The following is a 12,892-nucleotide window of genomic DNA, read 5'->3' as shown; positions in this document are numbered from 1 at the left end:
TTGTCACTACGTGATAGGTGAGCTAAAAATACATTGTTAGAACATCAAATATGCAACATAAAGGTGAATATAGGAAACGTTTGATTTTATCAAATCCACACCATGATTGTGTGGGTTAGTCCCTTTAAATACTTTTGGGAACCTCTTTCTTACATATCTTTATCTATACTTCAATATAACAGAATGATTCTTATGGAACTTTTTTTACCAAACACATTAAGTATATAAAAGGAAACATCATACAACATCAATAGCTACTCCTTGATACTTCTACCCAGACATTATACTACTATATCATGCAACATATTCACACCTGATAGCAGTTTGGGCGATCTTCAAATATGAGTTAACAGCTATAAGGACTTTAATTCTCTTTCATTCAAATTAGCGAAAAACTTACTACAATGTAATGACTAGACAAAGACTCCATTCAGATAATTCAGCGTACCTAAATCAGCCCAAGGGAGCCACAAGGAAATGATGTAGCAATTTGCACAAGTCATACATTGTGGGACCATATCGTGGCAGCTGTTCAGATGCTCACAGATACCCACACATTCCCCAATGGCAATCACATTTTTGGTATAAAAGGCAGGAATGGAGTAAACATACTGTCCTATGAGAAGCTAACATCACATTACAAGTGCTTGGACATTGGAAAATACTTCAAGGAAAGGTAGGCCAAATATCTTTTGTCATTCGCACATATTATCGTAACCATTGTAAAGTAGCCTTTTAATTCATATTTAAAATGTGTATTTAAAAATCTAGGAGCATCTTTTATTGAAAATGAAAATTTGCAGTAAACTTTTAATAATTCAATAATTAACATTTAATACTTGCATTTTATTTAAACACCAGTCCTGTTGGTATTTTTTGTTAAACTGAGTGTCAACATAAATATTTATAATTGCAGACATTTCCTAGAATTTATATCCCATGGACAGAATTATTCAAATTTTACAAATATCTACTTCAATATTTTCTCTATCAATTTCAGTGATTATTAGGTTTTGTAACCATGCCCATTTGTAAGGTATGCAAAGAATAGAAAGTGCATGACCAATTTGAAATTTGCATTTGAAATTTGCATTCAAAACTGAAAAAAAAAAAAAAAATTAAATTTCATAAACTGCTTTTCTAAAATTTTCACTTCAGTACAAGAAATTTCGTATTATCTAAAATTCTTAAGAAAAGTTTGTCTGTTTTTCAGATTTTTGTTTTTCAATTTTTGTTTCTAAGACGGCTTCTTGGTTATACTTAATGTGACCAAAAAATTGCTCTTTTATTATCATATTCTTTTATCAACGGACAACTTGATTCCGCTTCTGCTGTGTTATCATATACAACAAAAAAGTACATAAAACTCATTGGTAGCCATGTTTTTTCCTGAGGTATTTTGATTAATATAACTTAGGATTAAATTCATTTTTACAAGAAAAAACTCATTTCTTGATAAAATATTTTAACATTTATTTTATATTTACTTATCTCTGACAGCCTATATTGTTAAATATTGTTACCTGCACATATAACAACAGTATAAATAAACCAACTTTATATAAGATGAATTCACTTTGCATAAAAAAAAAATTATAACAACAATGTATTGCACTTTTGCTACTTTCAGTCTTCTAACTTGTAAACTGGCATCCCTGTTTTTATTCCTTTACAGAGAAACCAACCTTTTTTCTTTTTACCAAATAAAGAAAAATCACAATTTAATGTGAAGTCCACAACTTTTCAACTTTATATTTTACGCTAATGGAGAATCATTAAGTAACGTTTAACTGCCTACGTACTGTCAATTGACTAAGGGTTGTGCTGTAACAACTGCCAGAAATGCCCTTAAGAAAAGATTAATATTCTCAGACTTTTAAGTACTAAAACCAAGTTACTTTCAAACAATTCTAAAATCAATTTATGAAGAATATAACAATTAAAAGCATATTTTGCTCATTCTGTGTCAATAGCTTTTGATAGTGATAAGTCTGTAAATTAAAATTATCAAAACTGACTTTTTTTATTATAAGAAAATTAAATATTGCCACTAAAATAATTTAAGAATAATATGTTACTGGGGGCATATTTTCCTATTAAAAGACCTGAGGCACTAAAGAATGTATGGAAACAAATCTTTTCTTGGAATATAATTAAGTTACCAAAAGGAGCTGCTGCAATGAAGAAATCTATTGGAACTATAACAAATGCAATTTTATTCATGAAATTTCTCTTTCTAAAGCCGAGAAAAAGGTTAGTATCTCATGCGCTTGTATCTGGAGGCCACTGTAATTTCATACGATAATCGAAAGCTGTAATTAGGATTGTCAAAATGTGTTAGTGTATTGTAACATAAAGTTGTGATATACTATAAAATGTCACTCTTCCCAATGCCCACATCATTTGCGACTCACACTTTCTATTGGAATATTTTCAGTCAACAAAAATAATAAGGTTTGTGAAAATCTTTTTTTTTTTAATTATTATAATGTTTCCTTTTTACTGTTTGAAAAGAATATTATTTAATAACTATATTACATACTATATAGATATCATTTTTAAGAACTTTTAATACACTACCTCAGGAGAAAAAATTAAGGATTTCTTGTGAAAAATTCAGTCTGTATATGAATAATTCTTAGAAAGAAAAAAAACTTGATATTATATGTAATTCTATATTTATATAGCCAACAAAAAGGAATGAAATATTTATGTATCTTTTAGCTAACAAGTATATATATATATTTTCATGATTCAGATAAAATGTTCTCTAAGAAAAATGCACATTCATCGAATAATTAATTTTTAATAACCAACTGGATGAAAATGCAAGATGATTAGCAAATTAGAACATTAAGGTTATATCATTTTTCTATTTGCAGAGAAAAGATGAATACCTGCATTAGCATATTATTGACAGTTCTTGTTGCTATGGTAACAATACAGACAAACAGAGTTCAAGGTCAAAGTTATCACTTTAGCAATGGATGGAATCCAGGAAAAAGGGCAATGCAAGAACCAGTATGCCATTTTAGACAAGAAGTTAAAACAATAATTTTTAAACTTATTGAGGTAAGTAACAATTGATTGTATCTGCAATAATCAAATACAGATCCTGCTACAACATTCAATTTATTTGCAATTTCAACACATGAAGATTTTTGGAGGCAATTTTACTGTATTACTTAGTATTAAGTTTATAAGCAAAAGGTAGAAAATAAATAGTCAATGAGTTTTCAAAAAAGTTAATGAAAACAATCTTACTTTGTGAATACTGTCCCCACCATAACTGACACCATTTCACATCTGAATTGGTAAAAATTGTTTTACTGCAGGAGTATTCATAAACCGTTGCCATTACAACAGTTAAAACCAAGAGCTGTCTGATGACAGCGTGCTCGACTTTTCTGTGCTTGTTTCTGAATTAGAGCTTTGCCAGTAAAAACTTTATAAAACTTTAACCAAAAATTCTAAGTTAAAAAGGTGCATAACTCTGTCAAAATTCAAATCTGAGTTATGGGGATTGTTTCTCCTAATGTCAACTTTGGTAGTAAATAACTATGTTAAGTTTCAAGTCTAAAGCTTTGATAGTAAAACAGAGGTATTTGATTTTATCAAAAACTTAAACAAAAAAAATCTAAGTTAAAAAGGGGCATAACTCTGTCAAAATTCAATCAGAGCTATAGGGAATGTTTCTCCTGGTGTAGACTTTGATAGTAAATAACTCTTTAAGTTTCAAGTCAATTGCTTTGATAGTAACAGAGATATTTGACTTTATCAAAAACTTTAACCAACGCCGATGGCGATGCCGACACCAGGGCGATCTGGTGCAATAGCTCTACTTTTTTTTCGAAAAGTCAAGCTAAAAATAGCAATAGTGCAACTTCTTGGTGACGCTGGAGCTGTTCTGACTTCAATCCTTTCTAATGCATCATGATTGTTTTATTTCATTACAGGTTACCATTTTGAAACAAATCATTTTATTAAATTAATTATATGGCAAAGGTCATAAATACCATAACTTAAAAATTCCATTTATTCTGAGCGTCTCCATCCCACACAGATACTTTAACTTGCTATATTGTTATTTAAGATGTCCATAAAACAGATTTCAGTTGTCTGATATGACAGACCTTACTTCATAAATTGAAAATAATGGTTATCGCTTACAACTTTCAAATACAATTCATAAAAATCTGCCTCCACAGTTTTAATTTCGAATAAATTCCTCTTTTTATAATAAAACTTGACCAAATGTAATGTTTAATTCACAAAATTTACATTTTTGGCAAAAAAAAAACTGAATGAATCTTTTGATGTTATATTTTCAAAAGCATGCCAGAATGGTCTCATAAAACCAAATTAAGATTTAATCTCAAAAAATTATTCAAACACTTTGAAACAATAATTTACATTTTGTGTTAATTTAAAACAGTTCTTGGAAAAAAAATTCAGTGCCATGCATAATCAAAATAACGTTTCAATAATAACTATTATGAATTTTACCATAAAATGATATTTCTTTTATTAAATTTATTATGCTTTATGAAATGTTACTCTGAATACAAGTTTATCATTACAAACCTGACTGTAAAATTCAATTAACAAAACTTGCATATTATAATAAATTTACTTCATAAATTTTAAAGTTATGGCAATTTTCTGATGAAACATCAAACTCTCTTGTATTTACCTATACTTTGCCTGCTGTTACAAGGTCCATAATAGTTATGAATTTATTATTTACTCTTGCAGTTGCTTTGGTAACTGAGTATTACTGGTTTATATTATTTTCAGGATGAAGTATACAGGATGTTGTCTGACACCAGTTGTATGGGTGGTGTACCAACACTCAGAAATCTGGTAAGTCATACATTCAAATTTCATTTCTTAGAGTTCTTGAAAGTTTCTTATTATATTTGACAAGCGTGATTAACACAGTTTCTTATGAATTTACATAATTATGAGCAGAAAATAATGCCAAAGATATTTCTAATCTTACTTAGTAAGTGTATTACTTGTTTTAACTCTTTAACTCTTAGCCTGCTGGCGGCAGATGATTCTGCCTTTGCGACCAGTGCAGACCAAGATCAGCCTGCACATCCGTGCAGTCTGATCATGGTCTGCACTGTTCGCTATTCAGTCAGTAAATTTTCAGTGCAAACCCCTTTAAATAATAAATGGTACTGTCCAAATTGAAAGATGGACCAGTCCATTATAGAAATATAGCAGGGTAAGGGTTAAGGACTATAATATGTATACAAAATCTGTCTTAAAATGTGCAACAATTATAGAACCGTTTATGACCAAATAATCCAGACTGCGAAGCAATAACATTACAATGTCCTCTGAGTATAAAATTTGATTTCTTCCTAATTTTGATAACTCAATAAATGCTGCAATTTCTGTCTACTGTAAGTATAAGCATTCCCACATGTAAACAATTTCACTCTATCTCTCATAATTCTAAAACAATCCTGCTCAGAAAACACATCTGAGACATTATGACAATTATATAAAGTAATTCCCCTGTTTTCAAGTAGGTAGACTAGCAAAATCATCTAAAGTCCAAGGACCTTTGAATGTAGTAGGGATTCTATCAGAATGCAATATATCATCTTCATATCTTGCATATTTCTGGCAAGTGTTTTAATATCCAACAAAGCAAAAATACAAGTTATAGACATCACATGGAAAGAATCTAAATATTGAATCTAAATGTGACCTTGACCTTTCAGATAGGGTGTGGATATTGCAATGACATGTAATTTTGTTTTCTAGATACTTTATGTAAAATCATTGTAAAAAATAATTACAGACAAATTCATCTTTGAGCTTATCTTTGAGCTTAGAATTGTAATAGTAACACATTATTATAAGTATGGTATATCTGATAAAATCTAGTCTTTTATGGAGTCTTTTGTAGTCAGCAGTCACTTAACCCTTAGCCTGCTAAATTTCTAAAATGGACTGTTCCATCATTCAGTTTGGGCAATACCATTTATTATTCGAAGAGGTGTTCACTGAAAATTTACTAACTGAATAGCGAACAGTGCAGACCATGATCAGACTGCACGGATGTGCAGGCTGATCTTGGTCTACACTGGTCGCAAAGGCAGAATCATCTGCCGCCAGCAGGCTAAGGGTTAAGAAGGTATATTTAGTACCTCTTTATTTATATATGATATTTTTTTCAGCTGAAGAAGGACCTTGCCTACACAGTACCACTTGATGAGAAAAAATAAAACAATTAAATACGATACATCATTAATTTACTTGTTGTTACCGTGCATATCAATGCCAATTACTATGTGATATATGGACAAACAACATCAACACTAACTGAGATGTGATACATAAGTAAACCATCAGGATAATGTGATGTATCAACACCAACCAACATGTGATAATAATCATCAATAAACATGTGCTATTACCGTCAAACTGGAAAGGAACATTTCAAATACAAGACACTGAAAAATATTGTACTGCTTACGTTCCTCAATTGTTACTGCATTTAACTTCTGTTACAAGATGATGACGATTTTATGAATAGTTTTTACTATAAGTTTAAGAGAACATAATTTTATAAGATTTGGATAATTATGTTTGTGGATCATTTACAATGAAGAAATAATTGTTTTATTTTCCAAATATTCTATAACTGATTTTTTAAATTATAATCATGAATTTCTTTTTACATACTGGATAGTACTGGTAATGGAATTAGACATCATTCTTACAAAATTACAAATGCTTGACACAAGACACATACTTCTTAACTGTCAAGAAGTTTAAAAGTTACTTAGAAACTTAGTATATTAAATTCATTTTAAAGAAGATTTTCTATTGAAACTTCACCCATTTTGGTCCAAACAAGTTACAAAAAAGGCAAAAATAAAACTCCATTTTAATGGCATGAAACCTCTCAGCTACTGAGAAGAATATAATGTAAATACAGTAAACTCCGCTTGTAACAATATTCAGGGGACAGTAGAATTCATATCGTTACATCGGGTTATCATTACACCCATAGTTGAGTTCGGCATTGGCCGAAACCAAAATCAGATAAGTGCTTGATTAAAGAGATGTGCAACTCATAATATAGAATACATTCTGTATACGATTTACTTACATACTTAACTTACTAGTCAAATATGTACTTCATTTTCATCAAAGGTTATGAAAATTTATTGATAATTACGAAATAATATAAATACATTACAAAAGGAATGTCACATAAATATACTATAACATTGCATTTAATTTCATTGTAATAGCAAAATGTACATTCATTTGTTTGAGGATGTGTGAAACATTCAACATTCATAAACGTCAGTACAATCTGTACACAAAACTTTTATTTCACTTTGCATTAACTCGCTATAATAAAATCAGTGATTTTTGTTTGTTTCTTTAAGGCATGCGAATTTATTTCAAACTTTTCAAGCTCATTTATACAGCAGAACATATTATCAATATTGTCACTGGAACTGGCCATTACAAACTGCCTACAAACTTCAACTGCATTTTTAAATTCTGATAACGAGGGTGGCTGAGGGACTGTTCCGTTTCAGAGTCACAATCATTGTCAATTTCGTCAGTGTTAGTAAGTTTCATATGCTTTTATGACAGCATACAGGTTTTTTAATATTGTGCTAAGTGTGATTTGCTTAATTCCAAAATCAGCCACAATATCTTGCTTTTTTCGAAGTCCCTTATTAACTTCATAGATGATTTTGTACTCAGCAAAAAGCATCTAGCTGTAAATGTGTGAAAATTACTTTCAATTCATTGAATTGTTAGTGCGATAATTTGTTTGATTACCCCTAATCATCTCAGCGCCGGTCACACTTTCTCGCAAACCATAATTATCTCATTAAACAGGAAAACAATGCATTGGGGACCTGAAAAGCACATTGTTACATCCGAAAAATATAGGTTCATCTGGAGTCAAAGTAAAGGAAATATAGAAGGCCCGAGTCGGGACTGCAACCACAGCATTGTTACAAGCGGTATATCAGAACAAGCGATATCGTTATAAGCGGAGTTTACTCTATATATTTTGGCAAAAACTCAAAATAATAGGGATATAATTGCAACTGTACAAGAACAATACATGATAATCTTTATGATTAGAGAAATTTCTACAGCAGTCACTTACAATGATGTATGTTCTGTTTTGTTACGCGAGAAAAAAAATGATGGTAATATCTATTGTGGGGGCTTTGAATCAAACAGTAACTAAGAATTTTAAATTCTACATTAATTTTTTTGATCTTGTATCTGTATATATAATTTTACATAAGAAAACAAAATATCTAACTTTTAACTCATATATTAATAAAGATATCAACCTTCAAAACGAATACAATGTGCTTTGTTGTGTATACTGTCATGTCCGATAGTACCTTAGCTACAAAAACAGAATAAAGTTGGCAAACCAATAAAATTAATATTTATGTACCAATATATTTTGTATGGGAGGATAAAGTTATGGACTGATACTTTAAGTCTGACCATGAGACGGCCACTGCAACTATCTCCACTCCCCTCTTCAAGGCAATGTTAATATCATGAAAAAGTCATTTAAGCTGAAACTTCTAAACATCTTTAGAATATCTTTAGCTATTATTACATATTAAGTATTTTGAATCATCATGGTCTAGCAAAAGCTTCTGTAATGTCAATATTTTCCATGTTAATGTAAATTTCCATACGTTATATCATTTTAATTGTGTTGTCATATTAAAACAAAATTATAAAAGTTGAAACTTTCAATTTTCCTCGGGCTATAGCAAATACAAACTTATGAGAAGTCCATAAAAGGATGCTAAAGACCAATTTGATTAGGTTCGATCAATTAGTTTATGAGAAGTTGTTTAAAGAAGTGTTTCTTTTTTTAGCACTGGCAGCCCCTACAAAGGGCAAGCGGAACCATTTGAAAGATCTGAGAGAGGGCCATGAAAGGAGGTCCATTCTATTTTTAGTTGCCCCTAAAAGTGGTCAAATGGAACCATGCCAGGATATTACAGACCAAGTTTGGTAGTTTCAGAGGAGAAAATACTGAACTTAAAATGTTGACACAGAATAACTGATGCAGAGCAATGAATGATAAATGCTAATAAAAGACTATCCAACTGTGCTAACAGCTCACTCTGAATAATGTTCAGGTGGCCAATAAAAATAATAATAGGTCTGCATTGACAGACATTCACTTCTTTGAATAATAGCTGAGCAATATCTCTGGCGAAGAATACCAGCATAATTCTTGAAATTGAGTTAATACCCTATAATTACTCTGCGCGTTACATAAATCACAACTCATTCCATTGTCTTGTAATCGAGAAAGTTCAGTAATTAACCCATGAGTTACAAAAATCACAACTCGTTTCCTTGTTCTGTAATCAAGGTAATAAAGTGCATGTTCAGCTGCAATGTTGAATTTAATTAAATCCTGATTTTTTTTTCAAAATATCAAGACATTCTAATAGCACTGTTTCAACAAGATGGCTATAGTGGCTCCAAGTCGCTCACCTGACCTAGACTGTCTGACCTTGAGTAAATAATATGAATAGTAACAACTGTGTTAAGTATAAACTAATGGACACTATAAGAGGCCTCCAAGTGCAACCATTTGAACAAAAATTTTGGAGAAGACCATAAATTATATTGATGCTTAGAAGACCAAGTTTAATGAATATCCATAAAGCAGTTCATGAAAACAAGTCATTTAAACATATTTTTATTTTTCTTCTTGTCAAATGCCCTCATTTGAACAAATTACAATGATGCTACAGTTCAAGTTTGAAGAATATCAATCAAGCCATTCAATGAAAAGAAGTTGTTTTAAGGTAATTCTATTTTAACCTCTAGTGGTCCCTAAAAGGGAACAAGCATCCCCAATTTGAACGGATTGAGAGAGGACTTTATTATGATGCCACACACCAAGTTTGATGCAGATCTATCACACGGTTCATTAAAGACAGTTATATAAAGGCATTTGTATTGTTAGCTCTAGCAGCCCTTGGAACATTTATGCCAAGTAATATTGTAATACCTTGATGCATGACACAGTTCTGGACTGGACAGGAAAAAACCCTATTGACCATTGACCTCCAATTGTGACCCTGACCTTTGAGCTTGGGGTCAGAGTTTTGTGCATGACATGTCGTTTCATCATGGGGAACACTTGTGCCAAGTAATATTAAAATCCCTTCATGAATGGCAAAGTTATGGACCAGACAGGAAAAACACCCTGTTGACCTTTGATCCCCATTGTGACCTTGACATTTGAGCAAGGGTCTGGGATTTGCGCACAACAAATTGTCTCATCATGGGAAACATTTGTGCCAAGTGATATTAAAATCCCTTAATGAATGACAAATTTATGGACCGGACACGAAACAGACTCTGTTCATGCCATGTTAGCATTTGACTGCCAACTGTGACCTTGACCTTTGAGCTAGGGGTCTGAAAGTTGTGCATGACACATCATCTGATTATGAGGTATATTTGTGCCAAGTAATATTAAAATCACTTCATGGATGGCAGAGTTGTGGACCGGACAGAAAAAAAGACCTTTAACCTCCAATTGTGACCTTGACCTTTGAGCTAGGGGTCCGGGTTTTGCGCATGACAAGTTGTCTCATCATGGGGAACATTTGTGCCAGGTAATATTGAAATCCCTTCATAGATGACAGAGTTATGGACCGGACATGAAATTGCGAACAGACGGACAGACAGAATGATGGACAGAAAAGCGCATTCCTATAGTCCCCGAAACTGGTTTTCAACCAGTAGGGGACTAATAAATTTCAATTTCTAGCTCTAGCCACCACTAGAAGTGGCCATATACCCCATTTGAAATTTTTTTAGAGGAACCTTGCAATGATGCTACAGATCAAATTTGATAAACATCCATCTAGTACATGAGAAGAAGTTGTTTCATGGTTTTTCAATTTCTAGCACTTACTAAGCCACCCCTAAAACAAGCCAAGTGCCCCCATTTGAACAAACTTGAGAGAAGACCAAACAATTATGCTACAGTAAAGTTTGAAGATCCATCTAGTGGTTCATGAGAAGAAGTTGTTTAAAGGCATTTCTTTTTCTAGCTCTAGTGCCGCTAACAGGGGCCTATTATGCCCCTATTTTTTTGCTTGTTTTTGCTGGATTTAATGTTGCACCGACACAGTCATAGGTCATATGGCAACTTTTCACCTTTTGATGGTGGAGGAAGACCCCAGGTTCCCCTCCATGCATTATTTCACCATAAGCGGGCACCTGGGTAAAACCATCAACCTTCTGTAAGTCAGCTGGATGGCTTCCTCACATGATGGCCAGAGTAAGGCTTCAACCATCGTCAGTAAGGGCCGAGTAATTCTAATTCAGCAACCTTAACCACTTGGCCACGGAGGCCCCTAGTGCCCTATCTGAATAAACTTGGGAGAGGATCTAGCCAGGATCATACAGATCAATTCTGGTGTAATCATGGATTTGCCGATCCTATTCACTAGTTCATTTCGCATAAACACCGAAAAAAAAATCATTTCATTTCTTAAGTGAAATGCTGATGACAGATGCAAGATGATAGGCGCCAGACCATCCTTCTATACTTATAGCTCAGCCTCAACCCTTGCTAAATAAGAGGGCCAAGATGGCCCTAGGTCGCTCACCTGTGTAACATACCATAACAGTGTAAACATGTTTTACGTAGTGATTTTATGGAGACAAATATTCTGACCAATTTTCATAAAAATTGGACCAAAAAAAGTGGCCTCTTGAGTGTAAACAAGCATTTTCTTTGATTTGACCTAGTTACCTAGTTTTTTACACACATGACCCAGATTCAAACCTGTCCAAAATTTCATGAAAACAAACACTCTGACAAAGTTTCAAGGAAATTGGAGCAAAAAAAGTGGCCTCTTGAGTGTATACAAGCTTTTCCTATGATTTGACCTAGTGACCTATTTTTTACCCCACGTGACCCAGATCTGAAATCGTCCAAGACTTCATGATAACAATCATTTTGACCAAATTTTATGAAGATAGAACAAAAAATGTGCCAACTACAGTGTAAACAAGCTTATTCTTTGATTTGACATGGTAACCTAGTTTTCGACCCCACAATTCATGACCCTGATAAAACCTAATGCGATATTTCATGCAGACAAACGTTCTGACAAAGTTTCATGAAGATACAGTCAAAAATGTGGCCTCTAGATTATGTACAAACATTTCCTTTGATTTGACCTGGTGACCTAGTTTCAAACATGGCCTAGAAATCATCAAGATAAACATTCTGACCTACAGTACAATCGCGATACTACTAAAAGCCAAGGGACCGGCCGTTTTTTTCGTAATATCGCATTTTCGTTCGAGCGTAGTATAGGAAATTTCGCTATACAGCACCTTAATATTTACACATCGTAACCAGTGGTATTTCGTATCGGAGTACATGTATAATTTTATATGTACATCTGGGTTTTCTACAAACCTTATTCGAATCTGAACTCAGATGGTATCAAGAACTTTAAATCGTTTTTTTTTCTTCACCTTTTTTCACTGTACATAAAATATATACAGGGTACATTGTTGCACGAGAACAAAAATTGCAATTGCCTATATCGATTCAGCTACCATACACTGATTTTTTCGGAATAATAAAATGACAATTTACAGACGATGAGGACTTATATTCTTTATGCAGTGACTGTTTGAGACGTATAGATATCGAAGTAAGTGTGCCTGGTATGCCATCCGATCTGATAGTTATATGAGAAAAAATTAACCACTAAAGTGTGTCATAGTATACAGCGTATATATTTCGAATTTAATTACTAAGTTTTCTCACTTTAATTACTGTTTACGCCCAGCTAATTGATAGTGACAC

At 32.6% G+C, this 12,892-nt stretch overlaps 2 protein-coding genes across 7 annotated transcripts in view; one reads left to right on the top strand and one right to left on the bottom strand.

Moving 5' to 3' along the window:
* LOC128555218 (RUN and FYVE domain-containing protein 2-like) overlaps positions 1–12,892 on the bottom strand; it is a 97,260-nt gene that overhangs the window by 40,436 nt on the left and 43,932 nt on the right. The gene's annotated exons all lie outside the window — the stretch shown is intronic.
* LOC128555221 (prepro-gonadotropin-releasing hormone-like protein) lies at positions 572–8,619 on the top strand. 2 transcript variants are annotated; one of them, XM_053536951.1, is made up of 4 exons: positions 572–676; positions 2,883–3,072; positions 4,798–4,863; positions 6,198–8,619. In XM_053536951.1, exons 2-4 carry the CDS (start codon positions 2,890–2,892, stop codon positions 6,243–6,245), a joined length of 297 nt encoding a protein of 98 aa, XP_053392926.1. In that variant the 5' UTR covers positions 572–676; positions 2,883–2,889; the 3' UTR covers positions 6,246–8,619. The 2 variants fall into 2 exon arrangements, with proteins under 2 accessions (XP_053392926.1, XP_053392927.1); XM_053536952.1 differs by lacking the exon at positions 572–676 and adding an exon at positions 2,361–2,454.

The sequence above is a fragment of the Mercenaria mercenaria genome, chromosome 2, assembly GCF_021730395.1.
Source record: "Mercenaria mercenaria strain notata chromosome 2, MADL_Memer_1, whole genome shotgun sequence".
NCBI lineage: Eukaryota > Metazoa > Mollusca > Bivalvia > Venerida > Veneridae > Mercenaria > Mercenaria mercenaria.
The sequence above is the reverse complement of the archived record's forward strand: the minus strand, read 5'-3'. Positions and strand labels throughout refer to the sequence as shown.